Raw genomic sequence first — 21,290 nt, forward strand, 5'->3', positions numbered from 1 at the left:
CTGAATGTGACAGTGATATTTTTTTCTTCTTCTTCAGAGCATTAGATACTAGAAAGTAACAAGACACATAATTGGTACATTTTAGCAACAAAATACTTACCTCATTGATTCCTAGAAATAAATCAACTGCGTTCCTCTGAAAATAATATATTTGGTTGTTGATTCAAGGAGAATATTTCATTGAATCTTCAGAAGCCTGCTCAGTGGTGGACCACCATAGTTACAGTACCCATAGCAGGTATTGATGCATTGTGTGTTGAAAGCCTTGTCAGTGCATAGGTCAAGATAATGTTCTTTGTGCTTCTGTGAATTTCCTGTCTTTTTCGGCTTTTGCCAATCATTATCTCTTCTTTAAAAGGCAGTTTTTGTGTTGAATTTCCGTTTTTTTTTTTTCTGATTTTGGCAACCATTATGACATTATCTCTCACTTTAAATGCAGTTTTTGTTGAATTGTCATTATGTGTTGCTAGCTAACTTTAACCTCGCTATAGGTTAAGTCACACAGCATATGAACCAAAAATGTCAGCCTACTTAATGTTCTTTATTGTAACGACCATAGAGATGCTCATTGAGTGCCCAGTCTAGCATTCCAGCATTCGCTTGTTGAGTTAATACATTTTTTTATTTTTTATGACTTTGGGTGCACCTTGATACACAGCTCCACGGAGAAGTTGCCCTTATGTGCATATCAGATTTCCCAATCCCAATTCTAACTTTAACAATTGTAGCCTACAATAAAATGCTAAACAAATCCTGATTATTTCACATTGTTTCTCCTTTTCACATGTAAAAACATTTCTGTAAATTCTGTGGGAATGTAGTGCATGGGCCTCTTAAATACTTTTGTTGGTATTATGAGGAAGGAACTTTGGTATAGATGGTAGAAAATTGTGTGATTGTGCACGTGCATGTCAATACATGTGTAAGTGTGTGTGTGTCTGGTTCAAGTAACACATTCCTGGGGGGCTTAGATCCTGAGGCAGGAGAGAACATATGATTGTGCATTGTATAAGTGAAACCACATTAGTATTTCCCTGAATAGCATTGACAGAGAAGATAATCCAAGTAATCCTGCTCACTGGCAGGTTAGTGGAAAGAAGTAACTTCCTCTTGCAAATTCATTGACATCCTATTGTCTGCAACACTGTCACTTTACCCCTCACGTATGTGGTGCTTTTTCTGTTCAATTTTACCATGTTTTGCACCTAGTGTGACTGCTGATATTATGTGGCTACATTAACGGAAGCTCAGTGGGAGAAATATTTAAGTTAATGGACAGACACTCAGTAATGCTTTAGGCAAAGGAAAAGTATTTAATCACAAACATTCAAACATTTCAGCAGAAAACAAAAGGGACATTCATTTGCGTTTTTTAATGAATTTCCCCATAACATTATTTTTTGTATTCTTTTCTGGTTTCATTAAAATTATATAGCATTTGGGAGCAAATATGCAAAACAGTAGGCCAAATGCTGAGGACAGAATAGCAAATATCTCAACTGCAACAGTGTATTTTCCTGGTGAACTGACATATGCTGGTATGAATGTTAGCCATACAGCACAGAAAATGAGCATGCTGAAACTAATAAACTTTGCCTCATTGAAATTGTCTGGCAATTTCCTGGCTAAAAACGCCAAAAATAAGCAAACTGCTGAGAGAATACCTATGTATCCAAGAACTGCATAAAATGCCATTTCTGATCCTGTGTTGCATTCTAGGATGATTGTTTTGTCACTCTGCTTAAATGTTCTGTCTGGGAAAGGGGGATTGAGCGTGAGCCAGAGCAGACAGATGAAGATTTGCACAGTGGTGCATGAGCATACTATGATCCGCTGCTGCATTGGGCCGAACTTCCTGGCCATGTTATTGTTGGGAAGTGTCGCTCTGAAGGCAGTGACCACCACAATTGTTTTTCCCAGTACACAGGAGATGCAGAGTGCAAACGTGATGCCGAAGACTGTGTGACGCAGCATACAAGACCAGACTGTGGGTTCCCCGATGAAGGTGAGTGGGCACAGAAAGCACAGCAGTAGAGAGAACAGCAACAGGAAACTCAGCTCAGAGTTGTTAGCCTTCACGATGGGTGTGTTTTTAAAGTTAAAGAAGACCACTATAGTTGCAAATGCCAAGCATACCCCAGACAGAGATACCACTGTAAGTGCTATTCCCATGCCATCATGGTAAGACAGAAACTCTATGTCTTTAGGTATACACTGGTCCTTTGCTTTGTTTGACCAGTACTCCAGTGGACATGGGATGCAGTCAGTTGCACCTAAACAAACAACAGGCAAAATTATGCTGAAACCTTTACATCTTTCAGGAAACTAAAATCACAAACTTTTTTTAATACATTCTATTTTTTTAATATAAACTAATGCATAAAAATAATCATGCCTTAATTTTTTGCTAAGCTACCACTTTTCCAGTGGCATCAGAAAATATTCAGACCACTTCACTTTTTGCACACTTTGTGTTCAATGGATAAAATTGCCATTTCTGCCCATCAATCTAGACTCAATAACCCATAATTACAAAACGTTTGCACATTTATTAAAAATCTAAAACTGAAATCTCTCATTTAAATTAGTATTCACACCCTTTGCTGTGGCAAGTTTGGAACCACCAGGACCATTTCTGAGAGTTGGCCATCTGGCAAACTGAGTAACCGGGCAAGAAGGGCCTTGGTCAGGAAGGTGGCCAAGAACCCAATGGTCACTCTAACTAAGTTTCAGAAGTCCTCTGCACAGATGGGAGAACATGCCGGAAGGATGACCATCTCAGCAACAGTCCATCAATCAGCCATTATGGTGGACGACCATTTCAGAAATACTCCATTAATCGGCCAGACAGAGTAAAAGAGAGCTCGCTTGGAGTTTGCCATACATCATTTAAAGGGCTCTGAGAGCATGAGGAAAAAGATACTTGTCTGATGAGACAACAGTTGAACTCTTTGGCCAGAACTCTAAGCCCTATGTCTGGTGAACACCAGGCACTTCTCATTACCTGGCTAATACCATCCCTACGGTGAAGCATGGTGGTGGCAGCATCATGCTATGGAGGTGCTTATCAGCGGAAAGGACAGGGAGACTGGTTAGAATTGAGGAAAGGATGAATGCAGCCAAATACAGAGAGGTCCTTTCCCTGCTCCAGAGTGAAAGCGACCTCAGACTGGGGTGACAGTTGACCTTTCAGCACAACAATGCCCCAAAGCATACAGTCAAGATGTAGAGTGACTGTCCTTGAGTGGCCCAGCCAAAGCCCTGACTTAAACCCCATAGAACATTGGTGGAGAGACCTGAAGATGGCAGCTCACAGACGCTTCCTATCTAATTTGACGGAACTTGAGAGCTTCTGTCAAGAAGAATTGGATGAACTGCCCAAATCTAGGTGTGCTAAGCTTGTAAAGACTCACCCAAGAAGATTCCAAGCTGTAATTGCTGCCAAAGGGGCTTATAGAGAGGACTGAATTAAGGGTCTGAATACTTATGCAAATGAGAGATTTCAATTTCTAAAAACATGTTTTCACTTTGTCATTATGTGTTATTAAGTATAGATTCATGTACAAAAATGGGAATTTTATCCATTTAAAATAAAATCTGCAACACAATAAAGTCTGCAAAAAGTGAAGGGGTCCAAATACTTTCCAAAGTTATTCTATATGCTACTAATAGAGCACTAATAATACAAGTCAATGCAAGGCAAAGCATGGAAATAAGGTCAAGCAGATAATACAACAGAGATCCTTGTAGGACTCCACTTCCCAAAATGTATGGGGTATAATGCATATTTTGGTCAGGTAACATTTTCCCTTGAAGCTATTTAGGAAAATATAGGTTTGTTTCCATGGATAAAAACACACTATTTTACCTACTGGTAATAATTTATTTTAATAACATGATAAACTAAGCAATAATACTCTGGAATAATCACATAGTGGTTCTTCTAAAACCTTTAATGCGCAACAAGGAGTGGACCATTCTGCTTATAGCACGGTTATTTGCCAAGATTAAAATAGAGGGGTTATTCAAATTTTGGGGTAATTCTCCCTCAAAATATAAACTTAGCTGGCATTAACTACTTGAAGCCAAGGAGGTGGTGGCAGCTGCCTTCTATAGGCTATTTGCAGCCTACAAGATGGTATGCAGAATAATGTTAACTCAGTTCAATCAGATTCACTTGTTTTGTTGAACTTTTTGAAAGCAACTGCTGTTACCGCAATATTTAAATGTGATTAATTAAGTATTACTCAATACATTCATTAATACATAATTAATATGATTAATATACAGTATAAATACCAAACTGCTTAGCTGACTCAGCGATATAGCTAGGCCTATATCTTTGCCTAGCCATGTATTGCATTACCTTCATGACAATGACAACATTTTATTGTAGCACAGCTACACTGCAGCTATTCAGACAGTGTATGAATTTTGAATGGTGAATAAACTTTACCAGAATTACCTGTGAGTATTTCAGTATTTACCCACACCATGGTATAATTCAAATGATTATCAAGGACTGTTACTGTACCTGTAGTGTTGGCTATTGTTCCATCTGCACATGGAATGCAATCGAAGCAGCAGATGGGCTTGCCTTTAATTTGTGCTTTTCTTGAGCCTGAAGGGCAAATTGCTGAGCATACCGCTTTAGGAATCTGTTATAAGGGAAATACAATTTCATTTAGATACAGTATTGTAGTAAATTCATTTATGATCCTAAATGCCACAATTGTGAGAGCCTCTTTGTATTTTTTTAAGTGATAGTTTACCAAAAGTCAACACATCAGTTTTTTTCTCTTTCAGTACAATGTCATGCATACAAAGAGGAGTGATGTTAGTGAATTTGCTGTCTACATCAGCAGATATTCTATCAGTGTCTCATAGTGTTCTCTCTCACTCATTTTTATTTTTTATTTTTTGTGATGCCATGTGTTGTATTACTATGTAATGTAATGTGGTTTCAAATGACTGTCTCCAAGTTTTTTTCCTTGTCAGCCAGGTCACACTTGCAAATGAGATTATGAATCTTAATGTGCTGACTGGGAACATAAAGGTTAACTAGAAGTGATGACAATTATACACCTAAAAAGTGGTAGGAAGCTTGGAATTGCATAACTGGGAATCGCCTCCCAGTTACAACCAAAATTTTGTTTTGATTTGTTGATATGTAGGCTAAAATGGGGCTAAATGCTACATTTCATAAATGTACAATACATTATTGAACAATTTCCTTTATTCATGCACATCCTATTATAAGGGAAATATAATAGGGGTAGATAGGTATTATTTAAATTTCTGGATAAAAAATCCATTGCACAAAGAACCTTGATTAAGGTTGCTTTGAATACTTTCACCTTCCTGGGGTGATTTTCTTTAAATACTGAATACTTCACTTGGTATTCGGTTAGTAGGTCACCTGGCATAACTGGCCGTTATCCTTCCTAGTATGTGTACATTGGACAGGGAATAGCTGGCATATTGCCTTACCGAAATACCACAATTTATTCAGCTTTTCCTGTTCAGGGTACTCTACTGACCTCCTCGCTTTCTTGGGAGTGGTGACCACACCACCCTATCCTCCTTTAAATGAATCATTGATCTCAACTGACGTTTCATTAATTTATCTTGACTAACAAGATCTAATCAATAAGGAAGTAACACAGAGCTTCTTCGTATCTGTTAAGAATCTGTCTTAATTACTACGTAGCCTTGCCGAACTACGTAGTAGTTGCACCTCTGTTATCTACTCCATTATTGTTCAGCAATAACAACATTTGCACGTCATCTTTGTTCACAATCGACACATTGCAGATCTTTTCAACTCCTGTCAAATGTGGAGAAAATAATGTTGTAATAATGTTGACTAAATGTGCACAATGTGGTAATGAAAATAAAAAATAAATGGCATAGGCTACTAGACTGCCTAATTACAGAGAGCTGCCTATATCTGATGGTACTAAGTATTTTGTGAATTAATCCTTGTATTGATCCTCAAGGAAAATCAGTGGAAGTCTCCTCCACTACTTTGTGATTAAAACTGATTTTTGTCAATGGTATTAATCATTTAATACGATGTGAAAAAGCTGCTTGTTAATTTCAAAGCTGCTTGTTAATTTGTAAGAAAACAGGTTGAGGTCAATTATTAGTTTAAAGGAAGGTTTTGTGCCCCACCAATTTTGAGCTCAGGAGATGCCACTGACTAGGATATCATTGTTATGTTGTATATTTGGAGCCAGTGTCAAAACATTGATGGAGTTATCTAGATTTTCTTCCGATTTGGTGTTTATCACGTTTTGTGATGAAACTCTTCATATAATTTTTCATGGTAGTTTTCATGGCCGTACAATTTAAAGAACTTAACTTCAAAGCTACCTTTCACAGTTACTATGAATCTATCATGAAGATTACGTATGTGCTACATTATAAAATATATAGTATCAGTACCACTTTTCCTGTACTCCAGATGATGTTTTCCTCTTCAATAACAAGCTCATATCCATGGGCTGATGTCCTGAAATGTCCCACTGTCACATGCTTTACCTCCCCATTTCTCAGTTGCCAGTTGATGATGTCATATGAAGCAGGAGGGTCTCCATTTTCATCAAAGAACACAGCCTCCCCATAGCTGTTTACAAAATTCACACTCTTTAGGCGATCACTGACCTGTTGAATGTTAAAATGAACACAAATATCCATTAATTAACCAGCCTCTGTAGTTACTCTACTTCAGTGGATGGATGGAATGTAAATAAATAAATGGTGAGATTTAGAGTTTGTGCGATTTAGAAAAATTTGTATGGGCTTACCTGTTTGGGTTCAATTTGTGAAGTGTTCATGATGCACAGTCTCCTCTGATTGTTTTCACTCTCATTCATACAAAATATCAAATTATGAAGAGCATGTGCAATGGCATACACTGCGTTGTATACATTATATGACACCCGTAGTTGTGTTACATTCAAGAAAGCATGAGCTGGATCCAATTTTTCATCTCCTGTGCATGGTTTGCTTTTGCGCACTTCATGAGTAGATGGAGAGGAGTCACAACCCACAATGGTTTCCCAGAAATCCCTCACAAAAGAATCCCTTTGAACAGCTAAGGGATTTATGTTCACAAGGAAGTCTCTCAGTTTAGGCATTGCCATTTTGCGGGTTGCGAATCCAATTGCACCCCCATAAGAGTGGAAATTTGCAATGGTAGATGCTTTTGCTGCAGTTATCCATGCTTCACTTGCTATCCACTGGATACCTGAAATGTTTTGCATTACCACTTCTTGCATCAGAGGATACAGGTCACCTTCTGGAAGGAATGCAAGAATCACTCTCACTGTTGACTGTTTAATTGTCTCAACCACTTCCAGTGTTTTACTTCTTGGATAGTGTCTTGAAACTGTTTTGATGAATGCAATGCAAACTCCAAACTTTTTTACTTCCTCTGTGAATGACAGGACCCCATTTCGTCCATAATCATTGTCTGCTTGAATAGCCCCGATCCATGACCATCCAAAGCGTTTCACCAGAAAGGCTAAAGCTTTGGCTTGATGGTAGTCACTTGGAATTGTGCGGAAAAATGTAGGATACTTAATTTTGTTGCTTAGACAAGCACATGTTGAGAAGTAACTGACCTAATGGAATATATGTATAAGCATCAGTTATACTTATAAACATTTAAGTTTTAAAAGTCTTATTTTAAATTTTATTAAAAGCAATATAATAAGTAATGTATGGGCAGAATTTAGTGGCAGCATACATTTTTAAACAGAATTTTTGTATTTACATTTTCTATTTATTTAATTTTGTATTTAATATTTTAATTTGAATTCCATTTCTTGAATAACTATTTCACTTTTGACATTGAATGTAATGGTTTGAAGTTGAATTTGGACTTTAAAATTGCATTACATTTTCACTTCATTGGAAATTGAAAATTAAAGTTTACAATAGACTTTAAAAGTTTTTTAATACACATTTTGCGTAACACACATGTGGGTAGATAGATAAAGAAATTGAGAAAAGATTCAGTCAAACTGCCAGTGGTTAGGTGCCAATATTCCGGTAGAAAAAGCTTGCAAATGCAAACCAGCAGTCTAAATCATCCATGGTTAAAAAGTTTTTTCTAAGTGCCTGGATGTGTTTTACAGCAAATTAATTTTATTGTAGGACCTGAATTTGAAAGCGTAGTGACAGAATTTTTAACTTAATTAGAAGTGAAAATTGAATGCAATGAAGACCAAATTATTGCACCTTTTTTCTTATTTAGGTTCTGTGGTCAGTGCACTTCATAACAATTGCATATGAAATTGTAAATACAAAAATTTCTGTTATTTAAACTTAAGGATAAGTTACAGTAAAATTAAATCTGGCTCTTACAGTACATACAACACATGCAGCAGCAAGACTTTACCACTGGTACACCGAATGGTCCAAGTGTTCCTGCAGCTATGACAGATCGAGATGATCCTGCAGCTGCAATAACTGCAGATATGGGAGGACGGCATTCCGCTGCTGATTTTGTCTCCTCTTGTCCGCTTACCAGAGCAAGAGCAGCTCGTAAGAGGTTTGTTGGGGAGCCACATGAGTCAAAAATTGCATATCCCAAGCTAATGTTTGGGAGCAAGTTCTGGTCCTCATTGATTTCTTTGATTGTAAACATTATCACCTGTGCCCAACGATAGGCTCGCAAGTCAAATCTGTTGAAAATGTACAGGACTTTAACATGAGCAAATGATTAAGCAATAACATGAACAGAAAAGCTGCTATTCCTTTTTAGTTTAAATCTGACTTAATCAGGCTTACCCGCTGCATTTCCCTCCATGTGGTTCTTTTTGAAATGCAATACTATGACTTTCTTCATTCCTGAACAAAGGGAAAATTGCTCCAAGCATGATATCACCCTGTTTGAATATACTTGGGAGTCCAAAATTGCCCAACAGCTTGCAGGCAAAATCACCCTCTGCTCTTATCTGGAGGAATAATATCATGCATAATAAGCTTTCATGTAGCCTTGCCATTGTGTCCCTTGACTTTATTGGAGAACTGAGGGATTGTCTCATGTATATATTGCAGTTCAGTCCTCAGGATGCTTGTGTGTAATTTTAGGTGAAGGTGTAGCTTCTGCAAAACAACCTTAAAGTTTATTTTCCCTGAGGATGATAGCAGTACTGTGTTGCATAATGCAACAAAGTAAACAACAGATTACTGAAGAGCATGTATTAAAAAGCTTGCTCAATACCAGCAATATCTAAATAAAACAATACATAAGCTATTAGAAATATGTAAATTGATACATAATTTGTATTATTTGTCATTTCTAAAAAAGAAATTGTTAAAGTGAGTTTCCCATCAACTTTCCAATAAGTTAATAGTTTGTAGTGGTTTGTTTTCCTAAGTTTGGTTTGTCACAACTCTCTGGGTTTTCAGTGGCAGCTGTGGTAATGTTCATGATCGAACGGTTGTCATGGGAATAATGTTTTCTGATTCAATATCATTTCACGTGAATTGACAGTAGACCGAGTTTAGATGCCACTACCATATTCTCAGTAGCCAGGCATAATATTGAAAAATACTCACAAAATTTGGGAAGTGATCTCGATCGGCATGGGATATGGGCAGCTTATGAGCTCACTGCTATAACACACTGATTGATGAATAATGTTGAATCGTTACCTTTTGCAGTGCAAGCATTATCAATACCAGACTTAAGTTTTTTATTTTTATGTCAGCATGAATATGTGGTAATAAAAAGAAGAGTGTCAATTGTCAGTTAATATAGTTGTTAATAGACCAATTGTCAATAGATATACATTTTCTCACATGCATCAAGGCCAATAATTTGCATGTACAGTAATAGGGAGCTAAAGGTAGGCAGCAATGTAAGACAGTTGTGACAAACTGTTCAGAGGACCCAAACGCAGATGAGGGAGTATGCAGAAAACGTTGTTTTTAATCAGTCCAAGTCAAAGCCAGGATTTCCAGTAACAGACAATGCCAACATCGAGACGCAGAAGAATAAACCAAAAAAAAACAAGGCAGGGGTCAAAAATCCAAAAGGTCAACAGGCAGAGGTACAAGAGGGCTAGGCAAAATCAGTCAATACAAGAAGAAAAAATGTCAAAAACCAAATGATCAGATGTGCAGACAAAACAGAAAGGATAAGGCAAACTGGAAATCAAGGCAGAAAGGTGTCGTTACAGAATCTCAAATAAACAGACATACAAATAATCAGCAACTGAGTATTGATCAACGTTCTGATAAAGTATCAAGCAGAGACTGGGGTTTAAATACATGAGGGGAAGTGACATACTAGGCAGGGCATGGGAGTGAGGAGGGCTAAACAAATAAACAACAGGTGAAGAACATAATAGGGTAATGAAACAAAAAAAGGGGGAAACAAAAACGCGGACTGGGTACACATAGACCAATACGTAATACAGATGGCTCCGGATTAGGGAGTGGACATTTGAGTTGGAGACGTAGTGATAGTAAGAAACAGGTGCGAACACTTCGCTGAAACTAAGCAAGTAGTCAGCGATAGCATAGGAAGGCTGCCTTAATCTTTGACACATGAAATGTGGGGTGAATGCGGTGCATGGTGGAGGGAAGTTTGAGGCATACAGCTGTGGGGCTGAGGATCTTGACTATAGGGAAGGGGCCAATGAACTTGGGGGCTAGCTTTTGTGTCTCAACGTGGAGAGGGATGTCTCTGGTGGTGAGAAAAACCCTTTATCCAACCCGGTAAGGGGGTGCCTTGGACCTACCTTGGACCTTGGAGCTGTCACCTTCATTGCACGCTGTAGGTTGAGTCTAGTAACTTTCCAAGTCTTGATGCAGCGCTGGCTGAAGGCTTCAGCCGACGGGACTCCCACCTCCTCCTCTTGACTCGGGAACAGCGGAGGTTGGTAACCTAGGCAGCATTCAAATGGAGACAACTTGGAGGAAGAGGAGGTGTGAGAGTTAATGGCGCATTTGGCCCAAGGCAACAGGTGGCTCCATGATGAGGAGTTCCTCTCACACAGGCATCTGAGGACAGTTTCAATTACCTGGTTGGCCTGCTTGACCTGGCTGTTGGTCTGGGGGTGAAAACCTGAAGATAAACTGGACGTGGACCCTTAATGTGCAAAATGCTTTCCAGAAGCGAGCAGTGAACTGGGGATATCTATTGGTGACTATATCAGAGGGAATACTGTGTAATTGAATGACGTGTTGAGTGAGTAGACTGGCTGATTCCTTGGCTGAGGGGAGTTTAGTGAGGGGAACGAAATGAACACCTTTGGAAAATCCATCAACAATGGTGAGGATGGTAGTAAAGGTGTTGGAGGGGGTAGACCAGTGACAAAGTCTAGTGCTATGTGTGGCCCGGGACGGTGAGGAGTGGTTGTAATAAACCTGCTGGGGGTGAATAGGAAAGTTTACCTCGAGCACAGACCAAGCAGGCAGCGACAAAGTCCACAACATCATGCTTCATGCCCGACCAGAACCTTCTCTGGAGGTGGTCATATGTGTGGTCCTGGGATGGCAGGAGAGGACAGACGAATGTCCCCATTGTAAAACCTGTGATCTGGCCACAGGAGGAACGTATAGTCGGTTAACTGGACAGTTGCTGGGACCAGCCTCACCATTCAGGGCGTTGCGTACGATGTTCTCGATTTCAAGCTGAACACCACTGATGAACGGGTAGAATCGTGTCAGGTATATCCTCCCTGCTGGAGGGTTTGTACCTTCGGGACAGGGCATCTGGTTTGATGTTCTTGGGACCTGGCAGTATGCGAGAGTGAAATTGAATCTGGCAAAGAACAATGCCCAGCTTGACGGGAGTTGAGTCTTTTGGCGGTCTGTAAATATTCTAGGTTTTTGTGGTTGGTCCATACCAGGAAAGGGACTTGAGCTCCCTAGCTAAAGCCTCTACTCTTCGAGAGCCAACTTCACTGTCCATGCGAATGTGTCCTTGTGAATGTTGCCTGCGGATGTAATGTACCCCAAGAATGAGGTAGTGGAGCAGTGAAATTCACATTTCTCCAACAAATAGGCGGTTCTCTAGCAGGCACTGGAGGACCCTGCAGATGTGGATGATGTATTCCTCCTTAGTCTTGGAGTGTATCAGTATGTCATCCAGGTAGACAAAGACAAACCTGTTAATCATGTCCCCTAGAATGTCATTAACCAAGTTCTGAAAAACAGCTGGAGCAGTCCAAACGGTAAGTCCAAATGGCATCACCAGGTATTCCCAGTGGCCAGTAGGGGTGTTCAACGCAGTTACCACTCATCCCCCTCACGAATGCGTCCAAGATGGTAGGCATTGCGTAAGTTCAATTTAGTGAAAATTGTGGCCTCCTGAAGCTGTTCAAATGCTGAGGCCATGAGGGGGAGAGGGTAGCAATTTTTTACCGTGATGTCGTTCAAGGCGCAGTAGTCAATACAGGGCCGTAGAGATCTGTCCTTCTTGTCCATGAAGAAAACGTCAGCACCAGCAGGGGACGACGAGGGACGGATGATGCCAGCAGCCAGGGACGCATTGAGGTATTTCTCCATGGTAAGGGTCTTGGGACAGGAAATGGAAAACAGACGCCCCCTGGGTGGGGTGGTTCCCGGAAGGAGGTAGATGGCACAGTCGTGGGGGCAATGAGGAGGCAGGGAAGTAGCTCAGGATTTACAGAAGACCTCCTTGAGGTCCAGGTACTCGGAAGGAACCTTCTCCAGGTTCGGTATTTTCTCAGGAACATTTCTCGAGACAGAAGAGTGGGCCTGGCGAAGGCAATGAGTGGCACAGAATGGGCTCCAACCCTAAATCTCATGCTTCATCCAGTCCATCTCAGGGCTATGTTTAATGAGCCACGCATCCGATGGGGGAATGTTGGGAATCTACGATGTGAAGCACTAGCTCCTCTTGATGGTTTCTGGAGATTGAAAGCTTCAGGGGAATGCTTGTGTGGGTGATACTGGCATGCTTCTGTCCTATGAGTAAGTTGGCTACCAGGGGTGGTGGAGTCCTGGTGAGTGGGATTCCCCATCTGGCGGCCAGGAAGCTTGCCTGGCTCCGGAGTCGACAAGGGCAGAGACTCTCCTCATCTGTCCCTCCCAGGTGACGGTAGCGGGGAGACAGGTTAAGTGTCTGGAGGAAATCACGCCCACTAGTGCTCCTCTGCTAACTAGTGGGCGTTCGCTTTTACCGTGCCCGGCTTGGCTGCAGTAGAGGCATCGCCGGACGAACAGTGAGGACCGGAGGCTTGAAAGCGCCAATGGTCACTCAGGCGGGAGTCCACCCGGATGGCCAGGGCGATAAGCCCCTCTAATTCTTCAGGCAGCTCCCGGGTCAGCAGCTCATCTTTTATCCATTCCGCCAGGCCATTGAGGAATGTGTCATACAGTGCCTTACTCTCCCAGCCACAAGATGTCACCAGTGTCTGGAAATCAATGGCGTAGTCTGACACACTGCGTCCCCCCTGACGGATGCGCAAGAGTTCCCAGGCTGCTTCATGACCATGGCTGGAACACCTGTAAACAGTCGGAAGTCTGGACACAGGGCAGACCCGCCACCCAGGCAGCCGGGTTCAGGGCAGGTTTCACACACTGGTGCGGGTGCCTGTGCAACCCGTAAGCAGTAAGTAATTACGCTCACTTAGGCTATTTTTTTGCCTCAACTCTGCAAAACAATTTAACTTGTGACCTTCAGTTGCCGAAGGTCACAACAATACATGAATAGCAGAAAGAACAAACCTTAAAATTGTCACATTAAATCCTCCTTTTCCCATCATGACATTTCTTGCAGTTTGTTGGAATATAGTGCATATTAAATGAGTAAATGTTTCTATTTCAACCTCATGTAAACTAGTTCTTGACTCGGTTTCAACCTTATTTGGAATTGGTTGCGACCGCAATGTAGACCTGACTCAATCTCAACTCTTCCTGGTCTTGGACTCGAGTAATGTGGTCTTGACTACAGCCCTAAGGCTATAGTATGATGACGAAACTTCTCTGGCAGATGCACTGTATGCTTGTGTTTGATTGAGGGAGCACATTCTTGAGTGTCTTAGTTTTATTTACATATCACCATAATTTGGTCTATTCATGTCTTAGTTTCAGTGAAAAAATTAAATAAATGTTGGATGTGTTATCTCAATGGATTATAGGCTAAACCGATTATCTATGAGTACAATGCCCACAATTATTCTTCCCCACCTACAGTCTTTATCAACTTCATCAAATGATTGCAATGAATTAGCATCGTTTGATTGTTTGTGCCATTCAACGTTCTCCTACCTTCTTTGTTTTCTAGTGTGACTGCTGGTAGTATGTGGCTCCATTTACCGAGAGAAAGACTGAAATTACTGCACACTGTCTTGGTCAAGGCAAATTCAATGTTTTAATTATTTCTGGGAATATTGCATAAATTATAACAGTTCAGCATAAAACTAAATGGACATTCATAATCGTTTCGTCACTAATTTCCCCATGACATTATTCCTTGTATTCCTTTTTGGTTTTATTAAAATTATATAGCATTTTGGAGCAAATATGCAAAACAGTAAGCCAAATGCTGAGGAAAGAATAGCAAATATCTCAACTGCAACAGTGTATTTTCCCGGTGAACTGACATATGCTGGTATGAATGTTAGCCATACAGCACAGAAAATGAGCATGCTGAAACTAATAAACTTTGCCTCATTGAAATTGTCTGGCAATTTCCTCGCTAAAAACGCCAACAATAAGCAAACTGCTGAGAGAATACCTATGTATCCAAGGACTGCGTAGAATGCAGTTTCTGATCCTGTGTTGCATTCTAGGACAATTGTTTTGTCACTCTGCTTAAATGTTCTGTCTGGGAAAGGGGGATTGAGAGTGAGCCAGAACAGACAGATGAAGATTTGCACAGTGGTGCATGAGCAAACTATGATCCGCTGCTGCATTGGGCCGAACTTCCTGGCCATGTTATTGTTGGGAAGTGTCGCTCTGAAGGCAGTGACCACCACAATTGTTTTTCCCAGTACACAGGAGATGCAGAGTGCAAACGTGATGCCGAAGACTGTGTGACGCAGCATACAAGACCAGACTGTGGGTTCCCCGATGAAGGTGAGTGGGCACAGGAAGCACAGCAGTAGAGAGAACAGCAACAGGAAACTCAGCTCAGAGTTGTTAGCCTTTACGATGGGTGTATTTTTAAAGTTAAAGAAGACCACTATAGTTGTAAATGCCAAGCATACCCCAGACAGAGATACAACTGTAAGTGCTATTCCCATGCCATCATGATAAGACAGAAACTCTACATCTTTAGGTATACACTGGTCTTTTGCTTTGTTTGACCAGTACTCCAGTGGACATGGGATGCAGTCAGTTGCACCTACAGAAACAACAGGCAAAATTATGATGAATGTTTATACACCATTTGGGAAACAAAAATCACAAACCTTTTTCAAATACATTCTAATTTTGTTATATAAAATAAAAGCATACTGCCAAGATGTAAAGTAGCTTAAAGTCTGTAACTGTCCTTGAGTGGCCCAGCCAAAGCACTGACTTAAACCCCATAGCAGATCTGTGGAGAGACCTGAAGATGGCAGTTCACAGAAATGTCCCATCTAATCTGATGGAACTTGAGAGGTTCTGCCAGCATGATTTGGATGAACTGCACAAATTCAGGTGTGCAAAGCTTGTAAAGACTCACCCAAGAAGATTCCAAGCTGTAATTGCTGCCAAAGAGGCTTCTACAGAGGACTGAATTAAGGGTCTGAATACTTATATTATAAATTAGTTTTGGATTTTTAATAAACTTTAATAAACTTTTTATAAACATGTTTTCACTTTGTCATTATGGGTTATTGAGTATAGATTGATGACCAGAAAGTGAGGGGGTCTGAATACTTTCTGAAGCCACTCTATATGCTCCTAATAGAGCACTAATAATACAAGTCAATGCAAGGCAATGCATGTAAATAAGGTCAATGTACTCCACTTGCCAAAATGTATGGGGTATATGGTGCATATTTTGGTCAGATAAAATTTTTCCTTGAAGCTATTTCGGAACATATAGGCTTGTTTCCATGGATGACACTATTTTACCTATTGGCAATAATTTATTTTAACATGATAAACTAAGCAATAATAAGTAACCAAGTAAGGAATAATCATGTTGGTGGTTTTTGTAAAACCTTTTATGCACAACCAGGAGTCGATAATTCCGCTTATAGCATGGTTATTTGCCAAGATTCAAATATATAGAGAGGTTATTCAAATTTTGTGGCAATTCTCCCTCAAAATATAAACCTAGCTGGCATTAACTGCTTGAAGCCAAGGAGGTGGTGGCAGCTGCCTTCTATAGGCTATTTGCAGCCTATAAGATGCCATGTGCCTTTTAGCTAGCTAGTCTCTCAGGGAAAGACTGTACCTGCAGAATAATGTTAACTTGTTTAATTATGTATCACTCATTATATTAATAAATGAATCATTAATATAATATATTTGATTAACATACAGTATAAATACCAAACTGCTTGGCTGACTCAATGATAAGATAGCTAGGCTTATATCTTTCCCTATCCATGTATTGTATTACCTTCATGACAATGACAACATTTTATTGTAGCCCAGCTGCACTGCAGTTATTCAGACCATGTATGAATTTTGAACGGTGAACTTTACCAGAATTACCTGTGCTAAACCGAAACCTAAACGGTTTTAATGCACATCTTCCAGCCAACCAACATTGAGTATTTACCCACACCATGGTTTAATCCAAATGATTATCAAGAATTCTTACTGTACCTGTTGTGTTGGCTATTGTTCCATCTGCACATGGAATGCAGTCGAAGCAGCAGGTGGGCTTTCCTTTAATTTGTGCTTTTCTGGAGCCTGAGAGGCACATTTCTGAGCATACCGCTTTAGGAATCTGGTATAAGGGAAATACAAGCTTACAGTAGTGTAGTAAATTCAATAATCATCATAAATACCACCATTATAAGAGCCTATTTGTATTTTTAAAGTGATGGTTTACCACATCAGTCAACACATCAGTTTTTCCTCTTTCAGTACAATGTCATACTGTGCATACAAATAGGAGTGATGTCTCCAAGTTATTTTCCATCTAGGCCAGGTCAAACTTCCAAATGAGATTATGAATCTTAATGTGCTGACTGTGAACATGAAGGTGGCAATTATCCGAAAAGTGAAAAGTGAATCATCTGAAAAGTGGTAGGATGCTTGGATACCTGGGAATTACCTCCCACTAACAGCGTTAATTTAATTAATTGATGAGGCTAAAATGGGGCTAAAATACTACATTTCATGAATGTACAATATATTATTGAACTATTTCAAATAATATCACAGTTAAAATCTATTTTGGTGCATATTTGGGGAAAAATGCAACAAATCCATATAAGCAATAAAATTAATGACAACTGACTTTTCAAGCACCTTTATCCTATTATAAGGGAAATGTAATAGGGGGTAGATAGGTATTATTTAAATCTCTGGATAATAAATCCATTGCACAAAGAACCTTGATTAGGGTTGCTTAGAATAATTTCACCTTCCTGGGGTGATTTTCTTTGAATACTGAATACTTCACTTGGTATTTGTTTAGTAAGTCACATGGCATAATTGGTGTGTGTACATTGGACAGGGAATAGCTGGCATATTGCTTCCCCCAAATACCACAATTTATTCAGCTTTTCTTGTTCAGGGTACTGTACTGACCTCCTCGCTTTCTTGGGACAGACCCTCCAAACTGTCACTAGTTAATTTCTTAGATCTAGATTTTTGGTAAATATATTCCAATATGCAATACAACAGAAGTGCAGTTTATCACGATTAATAATAAAAGGCTGTATTCATGTACCTATGACCAGTGGTGTCTTGTGAGCTCAATTTTGTAATGCAAATAAAAACAAATGGCATAGGCTACTAAACCGCCTAATTACAGAGAACCGGCTATATCTGATGGTACTGAGTATTTTGTGAATTAATTGTTGTATTGATACTCAAGGAAAATCAGTGGAAGTCTCCGCCACTGCTTAGTGATTAAAACAGATTTTTTTTCTCAATGATATTAATCATTAAACATGATGTGAAGAAGCTGCTCGTTTCCGATTGATTTAGTCAGATAATTGGCACAGCTGTTAATCAAAGAAAATGAAAGAGAACAGAACACACAATTTTTAGCTCAAGAGATGCCACTGACTGTGACTATAGGATGTTGTTGTCATGTTATATATTTGGAGCATGATAGCTCCATAAATGTTTTGACACTGTTATCTAAATTTTTTCCGATTTGGTATTTATCACATTTTGTGATGAAACTCATTCATATTAATTTTCATGGTAGTTTTCATGGTAGTAAAATAAATACTTTCACAGCTACTATAAAACTATCATCAAAATGATGTATGTGTTAAATTTTAAAATGTACAATAGGTATCAGTACCACTTTCCCTGTACTCCAGATGATGTTTTCCTCTTTGATGACAAGTTCGTATCCATGTGCTGATGTCCTGAAATGTCCCACTGTCACATGCTGTACTTCCCTATCTCTCAGCTGCCAGTTGATGATTTCATATGAAGCAGGAGGGTCTCCATTTTCATCAAAGAATACAGCCTCCCCATAGCTGTTTACAAAATTGACTCTCTTTAGGTGATCACTGACCTGGACAATGTGAAAATGTACACAAATATCCATTAATTAACCAGCCTCTGTATTTACTCTACTTCAATGGATGGATGGAAAGTAAATATATAAATGGTGAGATTTAGATGGCACAATTTTAAAAAATGTGTGTAGACTTACCTGTTTGGGCTCAATTTGTGAAGTGTTCATGCACAGTCTCGTCTGATTGTTTTCACTCTCATTCATACAAAATATCAAATTATGAAGAGCATGTGCAATGGCATACACTGCGTTGTATACATTATATGACACCCGTAGTTGTGTTACATTCAAGAAAGCATGTGCTGGATCCAATTTTTCATCTCCTGTGCATGGTTTGCTTTTGCGCACTTCATGAGTAGATGGAGAGGAGTCACAACCCACAATGGTTTCCCAGAAATCCCTCACGAAAGAATCCCCTTGAACAGCTAAGGGATTTATGTTCACAAGGAAGTCTTTTAGTTTAGGCATTGCCATTTTGCGGGTTGCGAATCCAATTGCACCCCCATAAGAGTGAAAATTCGCAATGGTAGATGCTTTTGCTGCAGTTATCCATGCTTCACTTGCTATCCACTGGATACCTGAAATGTTTTGCATTACCACTTCTTGCATCAGAGGATACAGGTCACCTTCTGGAACAAATGCAAGAATCACTCTCACTGTTGACTGTTTAATTGCCTCAACTACTTCCAGTGTTTTACTTCTTGGATAGTTTCTTGAAACTGTTTTGATGAATGCGATGCAAACTCCAAACTTTTTTACTTCCTCTGTGAATGACAGGACCCCATTTCGTCCATAATCATTGTCTGCTTGAATAGCCCCGATCCATGACCATCCAAAGCGTTTCACAAGAAAGGCTAAAGCTTTGGCTTGATGGTAGTCACTTGGAATTGTGCGGAAAAATGTAGGATACTTAATTTTGTTGCTTAGACAAGCACATGTTGAGAAGTAACTGACCTAATGGAATATATGTATAAGCATCAGTTATACTTATAAGTAATATATGGGCAGAATTGAGTGGCAGCATACATTTTAAAACATTTTTCTATTTATTTAATTCTGTATTTAATATTTTAATTTGAATTCCATTTCTTGAATAACTATTTCACTTTTGACATTGAATGTAATGGTTTGAAGTTGAATTTGGACTTTAAAATTGCATTACATTTTCACTTCATTTCACTTCAATTCTAGTTTACAATACACTTTAAAAGTTTTTTTAATACACATTTTCCGTAACACACATGTGGGTAGAAGATTCAGTCAAACTGCCAGTGCTTAGGTGCCAATATTCCGGTCGAAAAAGCTTGCAAATGCAAACCAGCAGTCTAAATCATCCATGGTTAAAAATATTTTTTTCAAAGTACCTGGTTTTACAGCAAATGCATTTAATTGTAGGACCTGAATTTGAAAACGTAGTGACAGAGAATTTTTAACTTAATTAGAAGTGAATGCAATGAAGACCTTTTTTCTTATATAGGTTCTGTGGTCAGTGCACTTCATAACAATTGAAAATGTAAATGCTAAAATTTAACCAGACTTGCTCAAATTTGTTATTTAAACTTAAGGATAAGTTAAAGTAAAATTAAATCTGGCTCTTACAGTACAGCAAGACTTTACCATTGGTACACCGAATGGTCCAAGTGTTCCTGCAGCTATGACAGATCGAGATGATCCTGATGCTGCAATAACTGCAGATATGGGAGGACGGCATTCAGCTGCTGATTTTGTCTCCTCTTGTCCACTCACCAGAGTGAGAGCAGCTCGTAAGATGTTTGTTGGGGAGCCACATGAGTCAAAAATTGCATATCCCAAGGTGATGTTTGGGAGCAAGTTCTGGTCCTTATTGATTTCTTTGATTGTAAACATTACCACCTGTGCCCAACGATAGGCTCTCATGTCAAATCTGTCGAAAATGTACAGGACTTTAACATGAGCAAATGATTAAGCAAAAGCATTAACAGAAAGGCTGCTATTCCTTTTTAGTTTACATCTGAATCAGGCTCTTACCTGCTACAGTTCCCTCCACGTGGTTCTTTTTGAAATGAGATATTGTGACTTTCTTCTTTGCTGAACACAGGAAGAATTGCTCCAAGCATTATATCACCCTGTTTGAATATACTTGGGAGTCCAAAATTGCCCAACAGCTTGCAGGCAAAATCACCCTCTGCTTCTATCTTGAGGAATAATATCATGCATAGTAAGCTTTCATGTAGCCTTGCCATTGTGTCCCTTGGCTTTATTAGAGAACTCAAGGATGCGTCTCATGTATATATTGCAGTTCATCCTCAGGATGTTTGTGTGTAATTTTAGGTGAAGGTGTGGCTTCTGCAAAACTACCTTAAATGTCTGTTTCCCTGAGGAGCATAGCAGTGCTGTGTGGCACAATCCAAACAAAGTAAACAACAGATTACTAGGGAACATGTTTTAAAAGCTTGCTCAATCCCAGCAATCCTAAATAAAACAATGCATAAGCTATTAGAGATTTTGTTTAAGTGAGTTTCCCATCAACTTTCCAATAAGTGAATAGTTTCAATCATGTATCTGGTAATGTTTTACCTGTTTGTTTTCCCAACAACTCTCGGTTTTCAGTGGTCGTGTTCAAGATTGAACGGTTGTCATGGGAATCATGTTTTCTGATTCAATATCATTT

General features: G+C 39.4%; 2 protein-coding genes across 2 annotated transcripts; both read right to left on the reverse strand.

The window, feature by feature from the left end:
• Positions 1 to 1,359: 1,359 nt before the first annotated feature.
• Positions 1,360 to 8,888, reverse strand: LOC133107505 (extracellular calcium-sensing receptor-like). Its single transcript, XM_061216492.1, has 6 exons — positions 8,800 to 8,888; positions 8,411 to 8,693; positions 7,056 to 7,628; positions 6,544 to 6,666; positions 4,535 to 4,658; positions 1,360 to 2,273 (listed from the first exon to the last, which is right to left on the reverse strand). Exons 1-6 carry the CDS (start codon positions 8,886 to 8,888, stop codon positions 1,360 to 1,362), a joined length of 2,106 nt encoding a protein of 701 aa, XP_061072476.1.
• A 3,754-nt stretch (positions 8,889 to 12,642) lies between these two features.
• LOC133107506 (extracellular calcium-sensing receptor-like) lies at positions 12,643 to 20,736 on the reverse strand. Its single transcript, XM_061216493.1, has 8 exons — positions 20,648 to 20,736; positions 20,258 to 20,543; positions 19,022 to 19,594; positions 18,515 to 18,637; positions 16,759 to 16,882; positions 14,442 to 15,337; positions 13,170 to 13,442; positions 12,643 to 12,744 (listed from the first exon to the last, which is right to left on the reverse strand). The coding sequence occupies exons 1-8, from the start codon at positions 20,734 to 20,736 to the stop codon at positions 12,643 to 12,645; spliced, it is 2,466 nt and encodes an 821-aa protein (XP_061072477.1).
• Between the last annotated feature and the right edge of the window lie 554 nt (positions 20,737 to 21,290).

Source organism: Conger conger, chromosome 13 (genome assembly GCF_963514075.1).
Source record: "Conger conger chromosome 13, fConCon1.1, whole genome shotgun sequence".
Taxonomy (NCBI): Eukaryota; Metazoa; Chordata; class Actinopteri; order Anguilliformes; family Congridae; genus Conger; species Conger conger.

Coding starts and splice junctions, on each gene's coding strand:
- LOC133107506 (XM_061216493.1), bottom strand. CDS start 20,736: ATGCTTGGAGCAATTCTTCCTGTGTTCAGCAAAGAAGAAAGTCACAAT. Junction 20,544..20,647: donor CGTGGAGGGAACTGTAGCAG/GTAAGAGCCTGA, acceptor CATTTTCGACAG/ATTTGACATGAGAGCCTATC. Junction 13,443..14,441: donor ATAATGTCATGGGGAAATTA/GTGACGAAACGA, acceptor CGCATCCGTCAG/GGGGGACGCAGTGTGTCAGA.
- LOC133107505 (XM_061216492.1), bottom strand. CDS start 8,888: ATGCTTGGAGCAATTTTCCCTTTGTTCAGGAATGAAGAAAGTCATAGT. Junction 8,694..8,799: donor CATGGAGGGAAATGCAGCGG/GTAAGCCTGATT, acceptor CATTTTCAACAG/ATTTGACTTGCGAGCCTATC. Junction 4,659..6,543: donor GGCAACTGAGAAATGGGGAG/GTAAAGCATGTG, acceptor CCCTTATAACAG/ATTCCTAAAGCGGTATGCTC.